The 24,806-nt window shown below is 41.1% G+C and overlaps 1 protein-coding gene across 1 annotated transcript in view; it reads right to left on the reverse strand.

Moving 5' to 3' along the window:
- Positions 1–335: 335 nt before the first annotated feature.
- Positions 336–24,806, reverse strand: part of LOC124789646 (UDP-glycosyltransferase UGT5-like) — a 77,990-nt gene continuing 53,519 nt past the window's right edge. The window contains exon 7 of the mRNA XM_047257078.1: positions 336–2,361. Within this exon, the coding sequence (XP_047113034.1) occupies positions 2,085–2,361 (277 nt within the window). The 3' untranslated portion in view covers positions 336–2,084. The remainder of the gene's footprint in view (positions 2,362–24,806) is intronic.

A 24,806-nucleotide genomic window follows, 5' to 3' on the forward strand; every position in this document is an offset into this window, starting at 1 on the left:
ATTCTTATTCTTTTTAATAGTGCAGTCTGAAGATGATATTGTGCAATTTCTACGACACAATGCGACACGTTGCCAGAGAACGTGTCAAAAAGTTACTAACGTCGGGAAAGCTTCAAACTACAGCATTTTATTGTACCATTGCTCTACCTTATAACTGTGAAAATTATTTTTGTCTTTTAAAGTGTTACCTAAAGTTGCTCTTAACTGATCGAAAGAGTACATAAAAAATGCTTGAAATTAAAGAACGATGGTAATTCTACAATTTCATACACTGGATTTTTTTCCCTTCATGTCACACTTTATCAAATATAAATAAGAAAATCTCAGAAAACACATTTGTGTAAAGATATCTTTATTAGGCGACAGTAACAGGATAAATTTTCAAAAATACATTTCCGTTATACAGCATTGATTTCATAGTAACATAAACAGGTGCTGTTTGAAAACAAAAGTGTGTTCATATGACTGCCTAACACACAACAGTGCTGCAAAAATACTTTTGCTCCATGGAGGAGGTGCAGAATAACGCAGTACATACTTCGTTAAGACTTAAATAGATATGAAAGTGGAGTTGTATTAGACACTACTTACACAGAAGAAGTAGGCAGTTGCGGGTTGCAGATATGGAAGTACTTCAGTTTATGTTAAAATTAAGTTGATTCCGGTTAGGTTATCCAGCAAGAATAATATTTATAGAGGTATCAACATAGTACATTTCAAGACTAAGAATAACATAACAAAACTTCAGAGCCATTTCAAGAAATAGAATATTACAAAAGTTGTGGGTGAAATGACCATATGAAAAGTTACTACGAGGATCAGATACACGCAATGTGTCTCTCAGCATGGGGTTACTACCATTATACCTCTTTTCACGGGCTGGTGTTAATAATACAAATTGTATTAGAAAGATACACGTGTAGTCGGTACATAGGTTTGTGGCCTCTTGTAATGGCCAAGAACATGGACAAGATGTGAACTGTAAAAATATAAATGTTTAAATCTGTCTGAATGTGTATTAACAAGTCTGATTCATTGTAGCATCTTCAGTAACGCAATGAGTTTATTTGGAAAAAGGATTAACTTCCTGTTGATTACAAGACACTTACAGGAAGCGTGCTGGTTCACTTGGGTACATGAGGGGAAGGAAACTGGCTGTATTCCTCTTGAGGGGACTATCTCTAAATAAAGGAACAAAGGAAGATTATGGTTTAACGTTCCTCAGACGTCTTCAGAGACGGAGCACAAACACGGGTAGGGGAACAAAGGAAAATCAAATTGGACCTGCTCATTTCAAGGAAATAGTCCCGGCATAAATCTTAAGCTTAAGATATTTCGAGCGACTACGAAAAGTTCAAGTCTGGATGACCAGGCAGAAATTCGAAACACTTGCATCCCGAAAGTCTGAAAACATTTTGTGTTCAATACAGTCTCAAAACAATATTTTCGTGGTCTGTGTACAATGCAATACAGTACAGTCACTTATGTGTCCTCTACAACACCCACCGTTCAAGGTTACCCTCAGCTCCTTTCATATTCGCTGAATTTAGCTGTGTGTTCCTGAGTTGATTTTCATCGTTAAGCAGCATCAGCAAGGAATGTCCTTGACCAGATATGAAAACCAGTGCAGTCCGTAAAGGGAGGGAGTAGTGTTAAGAGAAAAAAAAATATCGAAGATAATATGTTATTGGGGAAGGAGACACTGCATGCAATTCTCGTTGTACTTGCGGAAACATATAACTGATACACTTGAGAACAACATGCTCCCTAACTCATGACTGTATTTACACTTAGAATGAACAGTCGGGGGATGGGTCTGATTGTCTTTATCCACAAGTATGTTCACATATTCACGAAAATTATAATCAATTCCACTGAAAACTGTTCAACCTGCGGATCACTGCCTACACAGAGAGACACTTGGTAATAATTTTGACACTTGGTAATGAGACCGAAGTGCCCACAGTTGCGAATTATGGATTTGACCACTAAATCTTTATTTCTGTTTCATATATTTTGCACTTTTGTTATGCAAACAACTGTGGAATTTTATTGTCGTCATCCCATTATGACCTCTGAACGGCTCACGAACTTTTCAATTTTCGAGAGAGACTTAGCGTCCTCGCTACATAGCTGACTCCCTTGTAGGTGACGTAGAGAGCAACGCTGGCAGTCACCACAACGAACGCGATGACGTCGAGCAGCAGCAGCTGCCACCAGGTCAGGTCGAGGGCTGCACTACGCATGTGCGGAGCTCCCTTGTGGCGTATCACGTACTCGATCCACCAGACGGCTCTGTCCAGCGACGTCTCCTGGTGCTCGCGGTACACTGCTGAGAAGCGCTCCATGTTCTCCCGATAGCTAAGCAGTAAATACAGGGGTGTAATTTCACTTGCTTACTATCACAGAAACATTTTTAAAGAGAGAAAATGTCATAACTTTTACAGTTGTTGCTGTTGGTTAACTAAACAGAATACACACAATACCTAGTACAACACATAAAAGTAGAACTAGAAAAGTACCACCAGACTTACAACCTTTCTATAGCACTCCTATAAATCATGTTGGTCACTCTGAATTAATGGAACACTCGTAACCATGTCGAGCAACAATCAAAGTGTCAGTCACAGCGTTGTGAATGTGAGACTCATTTAGTATCACAACCCTCATCTTGGCAATCACATTAAGATTAAGAAGTTTGAAAATATCACCTACATTGTATTATACTTAACTGAAACAGAGAAGACTAAAACTTCAAATGACTGAGTTGTGGTGCTATATAAGAATATGAGAAAGTAAATACAGAAATTAGATAGCAGAGGAAGGTACCCTAAGGGTAACAAAGTGTTACGAAAAATAATTTGCAAAAGAAGGGTCATATTAGTAAGTAATTCACTTTTGCATCTATTAATACTTAAGCCGGAATGTGAGTGTTTAACAACGATCATTGTATGATAAAAGGATTAGTTAAGATACTGGGCTTAGGAAAGATCCAGAAACAGGGTTTACATCCTATGGGAAACGACAGAATATGACAAAGAAACAAACAAAATGCTGCTTACTAGAAAATCGAGTGAATTAAAGAAAAATCACAAAACTCTAATTTAAATCACATTTATAACAATTAATATAGTTGTTCAGAAAGTTTGGTCAGCTTCATACTCATTATTATAGCATAAAATATGAGGTAAGTTAGTAAATTGCACAGTGAAAACATCCATGAATGGTATATGCATCACTATCTAAAGATATGAAAATGGTGTTGAAGCAAAAAAAATATTTACTAGTAAAAACAAGTGAATTAAATAGACATTACAAATCTTTCATTGTAATCAGTTACGAAAACATAAATTTTATACACGTTCAGAAAGTATTGAGCTGCTGTGTACACATAATGAAATCTGAAAACTGAGGTAAAACAAGTAATAATATCATAATCATATTGATAAAGATGTAAGAAAGTATACGAAAGTATGATCCCCAGTGAATGTAAAGTTCTGTAATTTATAGTGCCCCAACAAAAATTAGTAGGGGATATGAGGTGGAGAATAGCCATGTTTTTGTCAATTAAATAAAATTTTGCTTAGAAAGGTGAAGCTGTAGAAGTAGCTGAGCTTGCCAACTGAAGTCGGTTCTTCAGTAAGCTACTCCCAATACTTCTTTAGGCAAGCCAGAACGCCCAGTCTCAAGAACGCAAGTGTTAGTAGTGCCTCGGACAACGCCACGCATGATGTCTAACCGGACAGGACCTGAAGAGTTTCCTGAGGCGTATGAACTGAGCTTAATTTTGACAAAGTCATTTTCACTGCAGTCTGCATTGATGCCTGTTTCATTTTGTATCTTTCAAACTGGGCTTAACATGAACAGATGGTAAACTGATGATAGTGCAGCAGAGTTTGGCTCAAATGGCTCTGAGCACTATGAGACTTAACATCTGAGGTCATCAGTCCCCTAGAACTTAGAACTACTTAAACCTAACTAACCTACGGACATGACACACACCCATGCCCGAGGCAGGATGCGAACCTGCGACCGAAGCGGTCGCACGGTTCCTGACTGAAGCGCCTAGAACCGCTCGGCCACATCGGCCGGCACAGCAGAGTTTTCTATTCACCAACCAGTGTAGTAGTTAGGCAATCTCTTTTCGCCTCACCTGTAATATGTTTGCCGAAATGGTAGCAGACTTTGACTGGCTCACTTCTCTATCTAAAATAGCAAATGGAGTGCAGATTCTACGTATTAGTTCCTCACAAAATTGTGTATGAAGATGGTTGCTTTGTAGATACTAACAGTTATATATGCAATACTTTCCGGAATGCACTTCTGCGTGTATTCTGTTTGGTTCATTTAAATCTAAGATGTAATTAAACCTCTTCCATCGTTATTCCTAGTAGAATCATCTTTTGCATCCATTGAGGGCTCTACATTTGTACAAAGTAGTCGGTAACCATTACATTACAATGACTAAAAGTGTCTTTTTTCTGTTACCAACAAATTTCAGTAGCTGCTGTTTAATTTATTGAATTATTAGCAGCATAACGGAACATATATCAGATTTTTCTGCGAACCTTACACAGTATTTGTTGTCTTCCTGATTACCGTTTAGATTACACCTTTATTTCAAGCCGTGAACAATAACCACCTAGTATCATGTGGGTGAACCCACAAGTAACTTACTTTAGAGCACCACAAGAAGGTCCTTAATTATCCATCACACATGAGCTATACAAACATTTGCTTTGAAATCCTAATTCATAATATATTTTAGGGCTCCACATTGTTACCCAGAGATTGCGCACAATGCAGGCTTGTGATACACGACCGTGCAAGTGCTCATTACCGTAATCCCACGGCTTGCTATAAATAGCCAGAGCAGCATTTCACCACGACACCCATCTCGGTACACCAACGTACCACTTGGTCAATGACTGATAGCATTAGCGGTATGCTTGACGCTTTGATGGCATTGGGGCCAGTGGAGTACGTGACACCGGGGAATATCTGCTCGTCAAGAAGCCATCCAGCCAGCAATACGCGTCAAATCAGCGACCACTTTACTGCGGGTTACTGCTGTCAGGCCGTCGCTGTATGTAAACTGCAGGGAATAATAGGGGTTTCCCTCCCCTCTCTTTCAAATCATCCCATCCTCTGACTTTAAATCACCTATCCCAGCCAGGGATGTTTTTCTTTTTCGTTCACTGGATATACACTCCTGGAAATTGAAATAAGAACACCGTGAATTCATTGTCCCAGGAAGGGGAAACTTTATTGACACATTCCTGGGGTCAGATACATCACATGATCACACTGACAGAACCACAGGCACATAGACACAGGCAACAGAGCATGCACAATGTCGGCACTAGTACAGTGTATAACCACCTTTCGCAGCAATGCAGGCTGCTATTCTCCCATGGAGACGATCGTAGAGATGCTGGATGTAGTCCTGTGGAACGGCTTGCCATGCCATTTCCACCTGGCGCCTCAGTTGGACCAGCGTTCGTGCTGGACGTGCAGATCGCGTGAGACGACGCTTCATCCAGTCCCAAACATGCTCAATGGGGGACAGATCCGGAGATCTTACTGGCCAGGGTAGTTGACTTACACCTTCTAGAGCACGTTGGGTGGCACAGGATACATGCGGACGTGCATTGTCCTGTTGGAACAGCAAGTTCCCTTGCCGGTCTAGGAATGGTAGAACCATGGGTTCGATGACGGTTTGGATGTACCGTGCACTATTCAGTGTCCCCTCGACGATCACCAGTGGTGTACGGCCAGTGTAGGAGATCGCTCCCCACACCATGATGCCGGGTGTTGGCCCTGTGTGCCTCGGTCGTATGCAGTCCTGATTGTGGCGCTCACCTGCACGGCGCCAAACACGCATACGACCATCATTGGCACCAAGGCAGAAGCGACTCTCATCGCTGAAGACGACACGTCTCCATTCGTCCCTCCATTCACGCCTGTCGCGACACCACTGGAGGCGGGCTGCACGATGTTGGGGCGTGAGCGGAAGACGGCCTAACGGTGTGCGGGACCGTAGCCCAGCTTCATGGAGACGGTTGCGAATGGTCCTCGCCGATACCCCAGGAGCAACAGTGTTCCTAATTTGCTGGGAAGTGGCGGTGCGGTCCCCTACGGCACTGCGTAGGATCCTACGGTCTTGGCGTGCATCCGTGCGTCGCTGCGGTCCGGTCCCAGGTCGACGGGCACGTGCACCTTCCGCCGACCACTGGCGACAACATCGATGTACTGTGGAGACCTCACGCCCCACGTGTTGAGCAATTCGGCAGTACGTCCACCCGGCCTCCCGCATGCCCACTATACGCCCTCGCTCAAAGTCCGTCAACTGCACATACGGTTCACGTCCACGCTGTCGCGGCATGCTACCAGTGTTAAAGACTGCGATGGAGCTCCGTATGCCACGGCAAACTGGCTGACACTGACGGCGGCGGTGCACAAATGCTGCGCAGCTAGCGCCATTCGACGGCCAACACCGCGGTTCCTGGTGTGTCCGCTGTGCCGTGCGTGTGATCATTGCTTGTACAGCCCTCTCGCAGTGTCCGGAGCAAGTATGGTGGGTCTGACACACCGGTGTCAATGTGTTCTTTTTTCCATTTCCAGGAGTGTATAAAATTTAACATTCAATTTAAATTTGTAGATCTGTACATAGAAAGTTTTATTACACTGTCACTATTTTAACACAACAAGCCTGCTCATTAATTTTGGAAAAGACGTTATTTGTTTTAACATTTCAAAACATTTCACACAGAATCTTCAATCTCGCGCTGTCATTGTTGCTTTAATCTAACGTAAGTTCCGATATCCGTTATTCGCGAGCTTGCGAGGCATCTAACATTATTTTTCATTTGAGTGCGTGCAGGAGGTGGAAGAACTATGGAATTTCCTCTCATCCTTCAAACAAAGCAAAATTTCGTCATTCCTGAAGAGCAATACTTTACCGGGAACGTGATTAAACATTGGCAGTTAGTATACTGAGAATACTGCTAAAGGAGTTAAAATAATCGATGAATCTAAAAGACGAAGTGGTAATGACGATGATAACGAAGAGAAACATAGTGAATGTTTGGGAACTGAAAACTGTGAGAAGTCTCAAGGTAGGGACGGGAGTGGCAGTAGACTTGAAACTACGTTTTCAAAATTGGCATAAGACTAAGCTGTTGCTGCCTGTACGTGAAAAAAAAAAACCTTGGTAATATGCAGCGTGTTTAGTAGTTCGTGAACTTACGGTGGGAAGTATGGAACATGTACGAATCGCTAATACATTTCAAGAAGTGATTCTGGTAATAATGCCAAAAAACTACATGATTAAACGGTGATCATGAATTGCGTAGAATCATACGAGCAAAGAAAAGGAAAGTATAGAAAGATGCATGAGTGACAGCGAAAAGCTGTGGGAAATGCAACACCAAATAATAATAATAATAATCAGAACTGCTTTGTTGTTCAGATCTGAAAATGTAATAGCTAAACAACAATTATCATCCAAATTACATCCCGTGCTAATCGAACTAAAAATTTTAACGGTTTACAAGTCGGTAAAATGCTTCATTCTGACCAGGCATGCCGGAATATCATTACGGTTATTGAAAAATAAATGATAAATTATCTTGTTCACTTTCTTATACAATAGAATACAAATTTTAGTATCATGATGGGCGAAAGTACAACGCCTTCAAATAAAACGTGTTTAATAATACCTCTAGTTTGAGAGAGTTACTTCCAATTATTTTTTCGATATTGTTAAATTAGAAAGTAGAACGGAAAAGGTATTTTCAGTACACTAGTACAATTGTAAGTGAGACGGAAGAAGACGCAAACACACAGCTCGACAACTTAAGTAAGGTAGCCAGAAAGGTGGGACTGAGGATAGCCTATAACAAGACAAAGATATTAAATACCACTGCAGACTGGGAAACACCGGAAGGCACTGTGGAAATGGTGGACAAATTTAAATACGTGGGAGACTTTATAACAGGAAGGAACGGGAGCAAGGTGGGAATAAAAGAGAGGATAAAGAAGATGAGGTCAGCCTTCTGCATGACTAGAGAGATATACAATAAAAATAATATATCCACAGAGGCAAAGATAAGCCACTACAAGGCAACGGTGAGGAATGCAGTATTATATGCTGCTGAAATGATGACACTAGGAAGAAATGGGGCAGAACAACTAGAGAAAGAAGAGAGAAAAATACTGAGAAAAATACTAGGTCCCAAAAGAGGTGGAGAGAAGTGGATGCGAAGACCTAGGGAGGAACTGTACCGGAACATGAGAATAATATCCGGGGAAATCAGACTCAAAAGGACAAGGTTTGCTGGATATGTAGTTAGGATGAGTATGGACAGAATGACGAAGAGAGTGTGCGAAAAAACAGGGAGGAGAAGGGGAAAGACAGGAACCAAGTGGGTTGTTGAACTTCGGAAGGACTGGTTGGAATTGGGGATCAAGGTCGAAGGAATGGAAAATTGCACGAACAAATATACACCGACCAATGACAGAGAAGAATTCAGAAAAAGATTAGAGTGTCACCAGTGGAGCCAACAGGAGAAACGGACACTGAAGATTTCGGAAGAAGAGCGGGAGAGAAGAAAGAATGAAGAGGTTCTGGGAGAAGAAGAGGAGAATGCAGTCCATGAAGGGGCTACCCGTGGTCTTACAGAGGCCGTAACGCAAGAAGAAGAAGAAGAAGAAGATTTTCAGTACACTGGTAGAAGCTCTTGAAAAGTGATAAATTAAATGTGGTGTACTAAAAACCCATCTTGTAGGTATCGCAACAGATGGTGCATTAACAGGCGTAGTGTAGCTGCTCTATTGCGAAACCATATAGAAAAGGACTTAAGTGTCGTTCTTTGTACCAGCCACAAAATGCTAGTAGCTGTCCTTGAGTTATGAATGACGTCACAGATGCGTACCACATACAGATTATTTTTTTTTAAATTCCTTATTTTCTGTGTTTTATGAAAGTCTCAAACTTAGAGTCTACTAAAGGAAGTTCCACAAGAATTATCCTCTCAGGTATCAAAATTAGGCCATGTTTTTCATGTACCTCGGGTCACCTCGTCACTTAACGCTGTTCGAGCGCTTTCTGAAAGTCACAGTTCTGTAGCCATCTTTTTGAAAAAGACATGATATTTCCTCATCAACTAATGTGAGGTCTATCTTTGAAGGTTTGCTAAAATGTCTCGCAAAGCGGTCTCTTATAATGGAACTGGTTGCGCTTTATGAGACGCTAGAAGTTTTGTAAGTATTATTATTACTTACGCGAAACATTAATTCTTCAATCCTTAATGCAAAACAAGAGATCGACGTGGCTGTAAAAACTCTGGAAACACTGAAAACAGTGACTCCCCGCGAATTAGGATGATACTATCAAGGTTGGAAGAAGAGCGCACATTCAAAGGAGTCATAATTAATAAACCATCTTGCCTAGAATATAACAAATTTCAAACGTTTGGAAGACACTTATTTCTGTCTTAGGTTATACATAAAACCACTCTAGAGACTTGGATTTTGTTTTTTCTGATGTCACGTGTCAATTCTTCGTTTATGTAAGAAGGTGCATTTTAAATGGAGTAAAAGAAAATATGTGCAACTATTTAAAAATTTTCGACTCTATAAAGAAACTCAATACAGTCCCACTGCTCTGAAATAATTTCTGATAGCAGTCGAAATTACAGCTACATCTATGGTTGAACGTAAACGCAGAATTATTACCATTAATCTAATACTGACTAGTAAGAGAAATCATTTACAAATCCTGACACTTTCTAATCGACTTTTTATGTCAATAAACTGACTTCCACATCATTGCTGCTGCGCCACGAATAGATACAGGCGTGGATTTGGGGAATTCTTGTCAATTTCACGCAATTATGGCTGGAAGGTAGTACTTACGGGACCGGCTGTTACATCGGATGGTAGGTGGAGGCAACCTTGATATCCAGCAAACGATTCTGCGAGGCAGGTTTACCCGACACCACTCACACGAAAGAAGGTACAGTCCTACGGGAACTGCATACAAGTGTGAAGTAATCACGGAAGCACAGGGCACTAACGTGCTGTGACGAACCACGTACACTATCTGGTCAAAAGTATTCGGACACGTGACTAAAAATGACTTACAAGTTCGAGGCGCCCTCCATCGCTAATGCTGGAATTCAGTATGGTGTTGGTTCACCCTTAGCCTTGATGAGAGCTTCCACTCTCGCAGGCATACGTTCAATCAGGTGCTGGAAGGTTTCTTGGGAATGGCAGGGATGTTATTGTCGTGCAACCACTCCGCCACAGGCCGTGTGTTATGAACAGATGCTCCATCGTGTTGAAAGATGCAATCGCCATCTCCGAATTGCTCTTCAACAGTGGGAAGCAAGAAGGTTCTTAAAACATCAATGTTGGCCTGTGCTGTGATATTACCACGCAAAACAAAGAGGGGTGCAAACCCCCTCCATTAAAAACACGATCACACCATAACATCACCGCCTCCGAATTTTATTGTTGGGACTACACACGCTGGCAGATGACCCTCACCGGGCATTCGCCATACCCACACCCAGCAATCGGATCGCCACATTGTGTACTGTGATTCGTCACTCCACACAACGTTTTTCCACCGTTCAATCGTCCAATGTTTACGCTCCTTACACCAAGCGAAGCGTCGTTTCACATTCACCGGCTTGATGGGTGGCTTATGAGCAGCCGCTCGAGCATGAAATCCAATTTTCTCACCTCTTTCGTAGTACTTGCAGTGGATCCTGATGCAGTTTGGAATTCCTGTGTGATGGTCTGGATAGATATCTGACTATCACACATTACGACCCTCTTCAACTGTCGGCGGTCTCTGTCAGCCTGTACGCTTTTGTTCTGTACGTGTCCCTTCACGTTTCCACTTCTCTATCACATCGGAAACTGTGGACCTAACGATGTTTTGGAGTGTGGGAATCTCGCGTACAGACGTATGACACAAGTGACACCCAATCACCGGACCACATTCGAAATCCTTGAGTACCACGGAGCGCCCTAATGTGTTCTCTTACTATGTCTAATGAGTACCTGGCAGTAGGTGGCAGCACAATGTACCTAACATGAAAAACGTGTGGTTTGGTGGGTGTCCGGATAGTTTCGATCACATAGTGTACGTCGAAGTTATAACAGCCCAGAGGAACAAAGTCAGAAACGTAGGAAAAATACATAAGCAACCGATCCCAGAGGCTCGAATGCGGGCCATCGACGACGACCTTCTGGCGATGGATATTGGCAGCCAACTGGGCCATTGAAACTAGCACTAACATCCGCTGCACAGACGAGCCATAGTCGTGGCCGGGCAGGCTTAACCTTGGAGCTGCACCAGTGCGAGGAGTGAGAGGGCTGCTGGCCTCTACTCTCTGGGGACATCGTCCTGCGGACTGCAAGCAGTCATCCATAGGGGCAGGGGCAAGGCCAGGGCGGGATCTCGCGACCTCCTGGGAGCAGAGCTATCTGTGGTTACTGACCCAACTGCCCTGGGCGGACGGCCAGAGCTGCTGAGCCTCAGCACCACGACGGCGTTCGCCTGCTTCCGTTATACGCTCTACATGGGGCCCACGACTTGTGCTTGAGGGAGCAGCCAGCCGTGTCCCGGGCTACCGATCCCGGGCCAGTGGTGCAGCCAACACGAGTGGGGACTGCTTAGTCGTGGTGTGAGCGGGAGCGCATTGTCTGCAAGGTAGACGAACGCCGACGCAGCAGATTCTGGAAATGCCAGTGGCGCTGAGACACGCACGCTCGCCGCGTGGCGCCACCACCGGGATCCGTGGAAGGGTCGCTGTGTAGTTTTGATGCAATGAAGTCAGTGACATACTTCCCTGTGTTTCTCTGCACGCCTGAGTCACCCTTCTCTCCTCCCAGACTCTAGCTCTCAGTCGTTCTGACGCATTACAACTCCCAAGCTCGGGGGGGGGGGGGGGGTTGTAACATTGCTTGCATACAGAAATATCAGCAGCAAGATGGATCAAGATCAAGTCTCAGTACCATTGCGACCTCGACAAATCTACTGTTGAACCCTCAAATCTTCAGGAGCACTCTCATTCATGTCGTTTGTTCAAGTAAACTCTCAAAGTTAGAATCAGAAGTATATACCGAAGTATGATTTTGCAAATATTCTTTATCTGTAATTTGCAGATAACGTAGAGTTACGTAGGGAACTACAGAGGTTACGAATGGCCATGTTAGTGACTGCTTTTTTCAGTTAATCGGGGGAGGAAATATTTAGTTTTATAAATAACCTACAGATGGCTGTAGGTTTTGAGGGCTGGAATGACTATCGATACTGAGTATGTCTCGGTTATTATTGAAATGGGCTGCAAGGGATTTGTGGAATATTTGAATCTGCCAGTATTTGCATAATGTGCTGTTGGAGCGCCTGTAGGTATTATCGACAGCAGCGCAGTAATTTTACTCAGAGGCAACAGGAGTTCATGGAACATATCATTGATCGAATTACGAAATTAAATACTAATACTTGCAAACTGACACATAATGCCAAAGTCAACAAAACTGTTCTTCAAGAGGCAGAGCATAGGACACCAGATGCATTCTTTCTGGGCTTGTCAGCTGAAATTTCTTCTAACAAGGGAACCTCCCCATCGCACCCCCCTCAGATTTAGTTATAAGTTGGCACAGTGGATAGGCCTTGAAAAACTGAACACAGATCAATTGAGAAAACAGGAAGAAGTTGTGTGGAACTGTGAAAAAATAAGCAAAATATACAAACTGAGTAGTTCATGGGAAGATAGGCAATATTAAGGACGATGGGCCTGCAGGAGCGCCATGGTCTCGTGGTAACGTGAGCAGATGCGGAACGAAAGGTCCTTGGTTCAAATCTATCGTTGAGTGAAAACTTCATTTTTTTATTTTCAGTTTATGTGACAAACTCTTATGTTTTCATCACTTTTATGGGAGTGATTATCACATCCACAAGAAAACCTGAATCGGGCAAGGTAGAAGAATCTTTTTACCCATTCGCCAAGTGTACAAGTTAGGTGGGTCGACAACATATTCCAGTCATGTGACGCACATGCCGTCACAAGTGTCGTATAGAATATATCAGATGTGTCTTCCTGTGGAGGAATCGGTTGACCTATGACCTTGCGATCAAATGTTTTCGGTTCCGATTGGAGAGGCACGTCCTTTCGCCTACTAATCGCACGGTTTTGCGATGCGGTCACAAAACACAGACACTAAACTTATTACAGTGAACAGAGACGTCAATGAACGAACGGACAGATAATAACTATGCAAAAATAAAGCAAGTAAAATTTTCACTCGTGGGAAGACTTGAACCAAGGACCTCTCCTTCTGCAGCTGCTCACGCTACCACGACGCTCCTGAGCTCACGTTCTCCTTGATGTTGCCTATGTGGTCCATGGACTACTCAGTTTGTATATTTTGCTTATTTTTTCACAGTTCCACACAACTTCTTCCTGTTTTCTCTATTGATCTGTGTTCAGTTTATCAAGGCCTATCCACTGTTCCAAGTTATAACTAAATCTGAGGGGGGTGCGATGGGGAGGTTCCCTTGTAAGTGAGAGTACAAGTTTCGGCAGCTTTGCTGGAAACAGATGCGGTGACTAGGCCTAGGGAATGAGGGTGGTTTTTAAAGTGGGAATCAAAACTTATCATTGTGGTCAGTCTAGACATAGTCGATCTACCCGTGGGAAAAAATCAGTTTGGAATGTGTAAGCATATTGGACATTCTGAGCAGGAACGTCCACAGGCGCAAGGAAGGTCGTCGCAGCACGGAACTCGCACTTCGACGTTAAAATAAAACAGAAACACTGCCCCCACTAGGCGGATTTCCCAGTAAATACATTGACAGAAGAGACATTACAACGCGAACAAATAATTAATGTAGAGTAATGAAATTTCGGGAATACATCTATATTTAAGTGATTAACACTGCAAGATCACAGGTTAGTGTAAGCACGAAATAAGCCACCGCAACTGTGAAATGCTCGTACTTTAATAACCAGTGTAATGGTCAGAATGTTGAATGCAAACATGCAAACGTAAATACATTGTGTTGCACAGATGCTGGATGTCAGTATATGGGATGGAGTTTGTAATGTGACAACGTGGCATTTAGTGAAGGCCAGGCATAATCAAGGCGCAACGGTAGAGAAAGTGGACGCTTAAGCCATCTGTGGGCCAGAATCGAAAGCAAAGCGGAAGTGCTTCCGCCTGGTGGCAGCTAAATTAAAGAGCGCTATGCGGGAGACGATCAAGAACGAAGCGCTCGTGTTAAGAAGGGTGTAAGACAAGGCTGTAGCCTTTCACCCCTACTCTTCAATCGGTACATCGAGGAAGCAATGATGGAATTAAAGAAAGGATCAGGAGTGGAATTAAAATACAAGGTGAAAGGATATCAATGATACGATTCGCTGATGACATTGCTATCCTGAGTGAAAGTGAAGAAGAATTAAATGATCTGCTGAACGGAATGAACAGTCTAATGAGTACACAGTATGGTTTGAGAGTAAATCGGAGAAAGACGAAGGTAATGAGAAGTAGTAGAAATGAGAACAGCGAGAAACTTAACATCAGGATTGATGGTCACGAAGTCAATGAAGTTAAGGAATTCTGCTACCTAGGCAGTAAAATAACCAATGACGGACGGAGCAAGGAGGACATCAAAAGTAGACTCGCTATGGCAAAAAAGGCATTTCTGGCCAAGAGAAGTCTACTAATATAAAAAACCGGCCTTAATTTGAGGAAGAAATTTCTGAGGATGTACGTCTGGAGTACAGCATTGTATGGTAGTGAAACATGGACTGTGGTAAAACCAGAACAGAAAAGAATCGAAGCATTTGAGATGAGGTGCTATAGACGAATGTTGAAAATTAGGTGGACTGATAAGGTAAGGAATGAGGAGGTTCTACGCAGAATCGGAGAGGAAAGGAATATGTGGAAAACACTGATAAGGAGAAGGGACAGGATGATAGGACATCTGCTAAGACATGAGGGAATGACTTCCATTGTACTAGAGGGAGCTGTAGAGGGCAAAAACTGTAGAGGAAGACAGAGATTGGAACACGTCAAGCAAATAATTGAGGACGTAGGTTGCAAGTGCTACTCTGAGATGAACAGGTTAGCACAGGAAAGGAATTCGTGGCGGGCCGCATCAAACCAGTCAGTAGACTGATGACCAAAAAAAAAAAAAAATGCGAGAGACAGTGTCTGGCTTGTGCTGCACTCTGACAGCGAAATAACAAAAGAATTAAACTAAATAATACTGTTATGTGTAGTAAAAACATAAATGTAATATTACTTTAATATATGAAAATGACTGTAATTGGATATTTTAATGCTATGGTATGTTTAATTGTAAATAGAGAACGTGGCGTAATGTAAAATAGTGTTTAGGACTGGGGGGAATCACCGAGAATGAGAACAGTGTACAGACTGAGCGCGTAATACTGGCGGTAGAAGGTAGTTGGCGTAGCTCTGAGGCAGAACAAGTGTTAAGTGGCATAAAAGTGACTGCAGGTGTCTGCTACGGTAACGTTGCTAACAGACCAGATTAAAACCGAAGAAACTGCAAAAAGGTGGGAATTTAGGGAGATGGGACCTGGATAAACTGAAAGAACCAGAGGTTGTACAGAGTTTCAGGGAGAGCATAAGGGAACAATTGACAGGAATGGGGGAAAGAAGTACAGTAGAAGAAGAATGGGTAGCTCTGAGGGATGAAGTAGTGAAGGCAGCAGAGGATTAAGTAGGTAAAAAGGCGAGGGCTAGTAGAAATCCTTGGGTAAGAGAAGAAATATTGCATTTAATTGATGAAAGGAGATAATATAAAAATGCAGTAAATGAAGCAGGCAAAAAGGAATACAAATATCTCAAAAATGAGATCGACAGGAAGTGCAAAATGGCTAAGCAGGGATGGCTAGAGGACAAACGTAAGGATGTAGAGGCTTATCTCACTGGGGGCAAGATAGATACTGCCTACAGAAAAATTAAAGAGACCTTTGGAGAAAAGAGAGCCACTTGTATGAATATCAAGACCTCAGATGGAAACCCAGTTTTTAGCAAAGGAGGGAAAGCAGAAAGGTGGAAGGAGTATACAGAGGGTCTATACAAGGGCGATGTACTTGAGGACAATATTATAGAAATGGAAGAGGATGTAGATGAAGATGAAATGGGAGATACGATACTGCATGTAGAGTATGACAGAGCACTGAAAGACCTGAGTCGAAACAAGGCCGCGGGAGTAGACAACATTCCATTAGAACTACTGACAGCCTTGGGAGAGCCAGTCCTGACAAAACTCTACCATCTGGTGAGCAAGATGTATGGGACAGGCGAAATACCCTCAGACTTCAAGAAGAATATAATAATTCCAATCCCAAAGAAAGCAGGTGTTGACAGATGTGAAAATTACCGAACAATCAGTTTAATAAGTCACAGCTGCAAAATACTAACGCGAATTCTTTACAGACGAATGGAAAAACTAGTGGAAGCCAACCTTGGGGAAGATCAGTTTGGATTCCGTAAGAAATATTGGAACACGTGAGGCAATACTAACCTTAAGACTTATCTTAGAAGAAAGAATAAGGAAAGGCAAACCTACGTTTCTAACATTTGTAGACTTAGAGAAAGCTTTTTACAATGTTGACTGGAATACTCTCTTTCAAATTCTAAAAGTAGCAGGGGTAAAATACAGGGAGCGAAAGGCTATTTACAATTTGTACAGAAACCAGATGGCAGTTATAAGAGTTGAGGGACATGAAAGTTAAGCAGTGGTTGGGAAGGGAGTGAGACAGGGTTGTAGCCTCTCCCCGATGTTATTCAATCTGTATATTGTGCAAGCAGTAAAGGAAACAAAAGAAAATGCCAGAGTAGGTATTAAAACCCATGGAGAAGAAATAAAAACTTTAAGGTTCGCCGATGACATTGTAGTTCTGTCAGAGACAGCAAAGGACTTGGAAGAGCAGTTGAACGGAATGGACAGTGTCTTGAAAGGAGGGTATAAGATGAACATCAACAAAAGCAAAACGAGGATAATGGAATGCAGTCGAATTAAGTCGGGTGATGCAGAGAGAATTAGGTTAGGAAATGAGTTTTGCTATTTGGGGAGCAAAATAAATGATGATGGTCTAAGTAGAGAAGATATAAAATGTAGACTGGCAATGGCAAGGAAAGCGTTTCTGAAGAAGAGGAATTTGTTAACATAGCTAGTGTAGATTTAAGTGTCAGGAAGTCGTTTCTGAAAGTATATGTATGGAGTGTAGCCATGTATGGAAGTGAAACATGGACAATAAATAGTTTGGACAAGAAGAGAATAGAAGCTTTCGAAAGAATGCTGAAGATTAGATGGGTAGATCACATAACTAATGATGAAGTATTGAATAGAATTGGGGATAAGAGGAGTTTGTGGCACAACTTGACTAGAAGAAGGGACCGGTTGGTAGGACATGTTCTGAGGCATCAAGGGATCACCAGTTTAGTATTGGAGGGCCAGTTTGGAGGGTAAAAATCGTAGAGGGAGACCAAGAGATGAATACACTAAGCAGATTCAGAAGGATGTAGGCTGCAGTAAGTACTGGGAGATGAAGAAGCTTGCACAGGATAGGGTAGCATGGAGAGCTGCATCAAACCAGTCTCAGGACTGAAGACCACAACAACAAGAACATGAGTGGAAAATCTGTGCCCTTCAGGTGCAGTTGAAAAACGCACAGGAGGAGCTACATAGGATGAGGAGGCAGAAGGGGTAGGGGAATGGGAGCTGGCTGTTGGTAAGAGATCTGCTAGGAGAAGGAAATTTTCAGATAGTTTAACTATTGGTGTTTTTAATAGATATGACCAACTTTCAGAGTCTAGTGGCGAGGAATCTTTAGTAGTTGTAGGTGTAGGAAGTATGCAGCAGACCTCAGCAGTTACGGTGGCTAGGACAGTTGCAAAGTCTAAGAGAAAGAAGAAGGTTCTGCTGTTAGGTAGTTCTCATGGCAGAGGTGTAGGCCAGCAGTTGCAGGAAGTGTTGGGCAGTGAGTACCAGGTCACCAGCATTGTGAAGCCTATTGCAGGATTGACTCAAGTGACTGTTAACATAGGGGGGTTATGTAGGGATTTTACTAAAGAGGATGAGGTAGTGATTGTGGGTGGGGCTGGTAATAGTATTGACAGGAATGGGGAGTATGACACAGATGGTGACCTGGAAAAGATAGCCACTCAGACTGGCAACACGAATGTGCATTTCGTGGGACTGTTTCAGCGTCACGATCGGCCTCAACTTAATACAACCGTCAGGTGTAATAACAAGAGACTTGGGGGTGCGCTGATGACAGAAGGCATGGGTCACATTTCAGTGGTGTCGGTGGAGTCTATCAGCAGGATGGGATTCACTAGACATGGCCTGCACCTCAACAGACATGGGAAGGGGAGGTTGCCAAAGCTTATAGGTGACAGCATAGGTGGGGGTAGTGGAATCACTCATGGGAAAATTCCTGTAGTAGTGGGTGTTAGAGCTGCACCTTTTTTAGATTGAAGTCAGCTGCTAGGTATTTTAACAAAGGAACCACTTTCGACAAAGCTTAGGTATCCGAGTAATGAGGGAATTAGTATATTTCAACAAAATATACAAGGTATTAGAGATCAAGTTAGTGAACTGCTTATAGATGTTGAATCTGAAATTATTGGTATATCTGAACACTTCTTAAATAGGGGGATAATTCAGAGGCTTGCTTTACCAGGATACAGATTGGCTGGCAGCTTTTCCATGAGCTCTTTGCGGTGTGCGGGAGTAGCCATGTATGTGAAAAACGGCATCCCATTTGAGTCAATTGATGTTTCAAAGTTCTGCACTGAAAAGGTGTTTGTATGCTGCACAAGTGTGGTTAAAATTAGTGGAGCTAAACTTCTAACTTGTTATTTATAGATCCCCAGACCCCGATTTCACAACATTTTTGCTAAAGCTACAGGAGGTTCTTGGCTCACTTTATAGGAAATACAAAAAGTTAGTTATATGTGGTGACTTCAGTATTAATTGTATAAGTGACTGTGCAAGGAAACGCATGCTGGTAGACCTCCTTAATTCATATAATCTTATGCAAACCGTATTCTTCTCAACGAGAGAGCCAGGGAACAGTAGAACAACCTTAGACAACATTTTTGTTCATTCCTCATTACTAGAAGGGCATTCTGTTAGCAGAAAGGTGAATGGCCTTTCAGGTCATGATGCGCAAATTTTAACTCTAAAAGATTTTTGTGCTGCAACACATGTTAAATATAGTTATCAACTTTTTAGGAAAGCTGAGACAGTTGCTGTAGAGACCTTTGTAAACCCTATCAAGGAACAAGAGTGGCAAGATGTTTATAGTGCTCATACCGTAGACGATAAGTATAATGCTTTCCTCAAGACTTTTCTCGTGATCTTTGAAAGTTGCATTCCGTTAGAACGTTCAAAACTGGGTACTAGCACAAACAGGCATCCTGGGTGGCTGACTAGAGGGATAAGAATATCTTGTAGAACAAAGTGGTAATTATATCAAAACGTTAGAAACAATCAAAATTTAAATGTAGCAGCCCAGTACAAACAGTATTCCAACGTGCTTAAAAATGTTATTAGGAAGGCAAAAAGTATGCGATATGCAGATAGAATAGCTAAGTCTCTGGATAAAATTAAAACAGTATTCAATAATCACTTTCTGAATATAGCAGGTGAACTAAATAGAAACCTAGTCCCAACAGGGAATCATATAGCGCTCTTAGAAGAAAGTGTTCCGAGACTGTTACCTGAAATGCTCCTCCATGATACTGACAAGAGGGAGATTGCGTTAATAATTAAATCACTAAAGACCATGAACTCTCATGGATATGACAGGGTATCTAGCAGAATACTGAAGTATTGCTCTATGTATGTTAGCCCAGTACTTAGCCATATCTGTAACTTTTCCTTTAGGAGTGGTCGGTTTCCTGACCGATTAAAGTACTCGGTAGTGAAGCCACTTTATAAAAATGTTGACAATTTTAGAACTATTTCTATGCCATCGGTGTTTGCTAAAGTTATCGAGAATGTTGTATGTACAAGGTTACTGGAGCATTTAAAATCACATAATTTGCTGTCAGATGTACAGTTTGGTTTTAGAAATGGTTTAACAACTGAAAATGCTATATTCTCTTTTAACTGTGAGGTTTTGGACGGATTAAATAAAAGGTTGCGAATGCTAGGTGTTTTCTTTGATTTAACGAAGGCTTTTGACTGTGTTGCCCACAAACTATTACTGCAGCAGTTGGACCATTATGGAATAAGGGGAGTAGCTTACAGTTGGTTCGCTTCTTACTTTAAGAACAGAAAGCAGAAGGTAATTCTCCGCAATATTGAGGGTGGGAGTGATGTTCAATCCCAATGGGGCACTGTTAAGTGGGGCGTTACCCAAGGATCGGTGCTGGGGCCACTGCTGTTTCTTATTTATATAAATGATATGCCTTCAAGTATTACAGGTGATTCAAAAATATTTCTGTTTGCTGATGACACCAGCTTGGTAGTGAAGGATCTTGTGTGTAATATTGAAACAGTATCAAATAATGTAGTTCATGAAATAAGTTCGTGGCTTGTGGAAAATAATTTGATGCTAAATCACAGTGAGACTCAGTTTTTACAGTTTCTAACTCACAATTCAACAAGAACCGATATTTTGATCAGACAGAATGGGCATATTATAAGCGAGACGGAAAAGTTCAAGTTCCTAGGCGTTCGAATAGATAGTAAGCTGTTGTGGAAAGCCCATGTTCAGGATCTTGTTCAGAAACAAAATGCTGCTTTATTTACCATTAGAACACTATCTGAAATAAGTGACAGTTCCACACGTAAAGTAATCTACTTCGCGTATTTTCATACGCTTATGTCGTATGTATTATTTTTTGGGGTAATTCTTCTGATTCAAAAAGAGTATTTTTGGCTCAAAACCGGGGTGTTCGAGCTATATGTGGTGTAAGTTCGAGAACCTCTTCTCGACCACTATTCAATAGTATGGGAACTCTGACATTGCCCACACGGTATATATTTTCTTTAATGTCGTTTGTTGTTAGCAATATTAGCTTATTCCCAAGAGTTAGCAGCTTTCAGTCAGTTAATACTCATGGCTCACTCCTTCTATTCTGTCGAGGAGCTCCTGGAAGAGCTGAAAAATTAAGCAAATTCCAGTGTTACATTGTTGGTTTTCTTTATTTTAACTTACGACTTGTCGCCTGAATATGTTTCCTATATTTAATTTTATCTGTTTCTACTATCGTGTTATGATTTCATGTATTGACTCGTTCCATGACCATGGTGACTTCTCCTTAATTTGGTCCCATGGAACAATAAAAAAAAGTAGAGCTATCACAAAGTGTACTGACAGACAACCTACAAGTGTTGGAGGAAGAAGAGTAGACAGAGATTTCATTATACCTGTCTGTGTCATAAGTTTAGGGACTGGATTAATAAAAACTAGAGTAACATTTAGCTGGTTGTTCTACTGCTTCAGGTATCCTACATAGTCTTCTCCCAGGTGTGTCCTACGCACACAACTTTCATACAGCCATGTGAAACTGTCAGAAAAGTCCTTCTTTGGGATTCTGTTCAACTCGTGCATCACATTGTCTTTAATGTCGGTTACATCGTCAATGTGTTGACCCTTTATGTGGATTTCCGCAATTTCGTCATTTTGTGAAAGGTTCGTATTTAAATTCTCATCAACCATGATGATTTTTTCCAGAAAATAGTTTTCATCGTTTTGAATTTCAGTCAAGCTGAAGCAGCTTTCACGTGTTGTTGTTTTTCTTTATGAGTCAAGATGTGAATGACAAACTTCCTCTTCTACAAAACATTCTGAATAAAGTGCTAGACTTGTGATTTAGAGGTATTGTTCCATTGGGATTTGTGACACGACAACACTTACAAGCTATGGCTGTACTTCTACTACTTAAAACTGCCTTTTCACAATAACTGATCGAATCCATGTGTGTTGTTTACAGTTGTTATTTAAAGCTACTATCATAGTAATGGCACTCACATGCCTTATAAGAGAGGAATAAAATCAGTCTCGGAAGTCTTTGATGGATAATGTAGAATGCTCTAAGCGGCGACAGCGTTCCAATTTAGACACACAATGGAGAAGAGTGTCAAAAGAGCTTCACATTTGCAATTAAGTGACAGGGAGGAGACAGAAAATCTGTTAGAGGAATGCGTGGAATTATCTAATCATCCCACATAATTGTCAGCAACACAGATAATGCAGCATTAGATTCCCATAGGGAGTTAACCATGACAGTACAAGAAACCATACTGAGTTTCACATCACATTCAGTCACTGATGCAGGAATGTCTAAATCAACAGCACCGTGACAGGATGATAGAGAAGAGTACGAGCCCTTAGGGCTGTATGTAGAAGGCCTGTATATAGAAGAAGGAATGCAAATAATGTAGGAGCCAAAACAAAGACTGCTGAAGGTACTTCAAATAAAGCAAAACGCATTTGGTCGAAATAAGACTTTATACACAAGAAAAGACAGAAATTCTTCATTACTTGTTTAAAAACAATTAAAATCATCCTCAATGTATGTGTTTACAAGTCATGTTCAGTTTTGTTACAACTTCAAAGCAGAGAGGCGATGACCAAGACAGGAAACTAATTCTTTCCTCCCCAAGTGTTTTAAATTGTGAAGACCATGAAATAAAATTACATGAGACTAGCGTCCTAATCAAAAGTTGTATTACCATGCATGTTTGCATAGAGAGTCGCAATAAATACAAAAACATAATAATTATATTAAGAGAAAGGAATAAGTATATAGATTCTTTGCAAAAACAGATGAACTGTAATGATCGATTACTTGTAATCGAGTATATTCTCACCTGTCAGACACTCAGATACATTCAGCGTTATGTGAAGATAAATGGAGTTCTATATACAGCTTATAATTTCCACATATTCTGGAGTTCTTAAGCTTTCAATGCAGTTCCCAGGGTTCTACCTCTGAAGCTTTATCCCACAGATAAGAACGTAACATTAGTCCTATGCACTGACCAAGTCCTCTCAGTCATGATATTATAATAGAAATTGAAATCCATTTTGGTTGATAACTGCTTCTTTCCTGCAGCCTACATTTAAATATATTTACACAAAGAAAATGTTATTTCCTTAAAGTAATTGAGACTTTCCATATCTTAATGAAATCTAACAAACATGTAATTTGCTAAATACCAAACAATAGTTTGTATTATATAATACTGATGAGGAGACTTCAACAGTTTTAATTCATTTGAAGCAAAGAAGGTAAGTATCTAAAGAAAAGAAAAGAAAATAATTAATGAATTTTTAAGATAAATGAATTGCTAATCATGAGTTAAAGTTTGAACAATATCTATAAAGCCTGTGCCTCATTATTACAAGTACCACTAGATTTAGTCTATCCTGAATAACAGATATATTAGGAAGCGTTTAATAATACTGTACCAGCATTAAATGAATTTTCCACCAATGCTGAACAGAACGCAAGAATAACTACAAAATGAAATAATTTTCGATGTTTTGAAACAATTATTTAAAACTATCGCTTTTATGTATAACTGCATTTTAATGTGTGACTATAAATCAAAAAATACAGCTAAGTGAAAAAGGTATAATTATGTTCATCCATTACAGCATTGTTTCTGTTCACTAGTACACCTACATGGATTTGTCATTTCTGAGTGAGATCCATGTGAAAATGATACAATATAAATAATATAAATGGCATGGTTGAATCATAAACATGATAGAATCTCTCTGAAGTTACTTACATCTGGGAATGCATACCACTACTGCTTTTGTTCTGCTTTCATCTTCTTTCCTTTGCAATGTTCTCAATTCTGTTTTATGGTCATCGTTAAATCGATGATTTCAAATTGTTATTTCAGCGAAGACTGTACATTAAGAGTTAGTAATTGCTTTGAAATGTTTACACATACAGGGTGTTTCAAAAGGACTTTACAACTTCAAAAATTCGTATAAATTTATTGAAAGAAGATCTAGAGCTGGGTTTAGTGCTAGTTTGTAGGGAAACACATCAAGTTTTTTTTTTTTTATCTTAAACTAAAGATGTTGTATGTGGCTTCCATTGGTTATCTTGCTAACATCCCATCGGAAGTAAATTTCTTCCCACATTCTGTGTCGCATTGTAAGTGTAACTTGCTGAGTGGTGGTGTAAATTCTTGCTCTAATTTCAGGTAGATAAGCCAGTACAGGAGGCACAAACACAATATCCTTGGTGAATCCCCATAAAAAAAGTCAAGTGGTGTCAGGTCTGGGGGGGGGGGGGAGGGGGGAGTCATGTAGTTGGCACATCATGGTTAAGTTGTCACTTTACTTTAGGTAATCCCAGACATCAGCCAGGTAGTGAGGTGGTGCACCATCTTGCATGAAGCAATCATTTCGTTCTTGGTTATCCTCATCGATCTGTGGTATCAAAAATTATTGTAACATACCCAGATACACTATCCCATTGATGGTTCTCTCATGGTAAAATATGGGCTCTACACTTTGTTCTTGCTCAGTGCACAAAAAGCATTCAGTTTAGGATAATCACGAACATGTGGAAATGTTTGATGTGGAGTTTTCACTCCCCAAATCCTACAGTTCTGTGTGATAAACATGCCACTTAAATGAAAAGTCATCATTAAAGATGATTTTGACCAAGAAATGTTCATCCTCATGTAATCGATATAACATATCCGCACAGAAGTGCTTGCGTGCAATTTTGTCAGTTTCTTTTATCACTTGTGTGATCTTCAG

This window comes from Schistocerca piceifrons, chromosome 3, assembly GCF_021461385.2.
Source record: "Schistocerca piceifrons isolate TAMUIC-IGC-003096 chromosome 3, iqSchPice1.1, whole genome shotgun sequence".
Classification (NCBI taxonomy): domain Eukaryota; kingdom Metazoa; phylum Arthropoda; class Insecta; order Orthoptera; family Acrididae; genus Schistocerca; species Schistocerca piceifrons.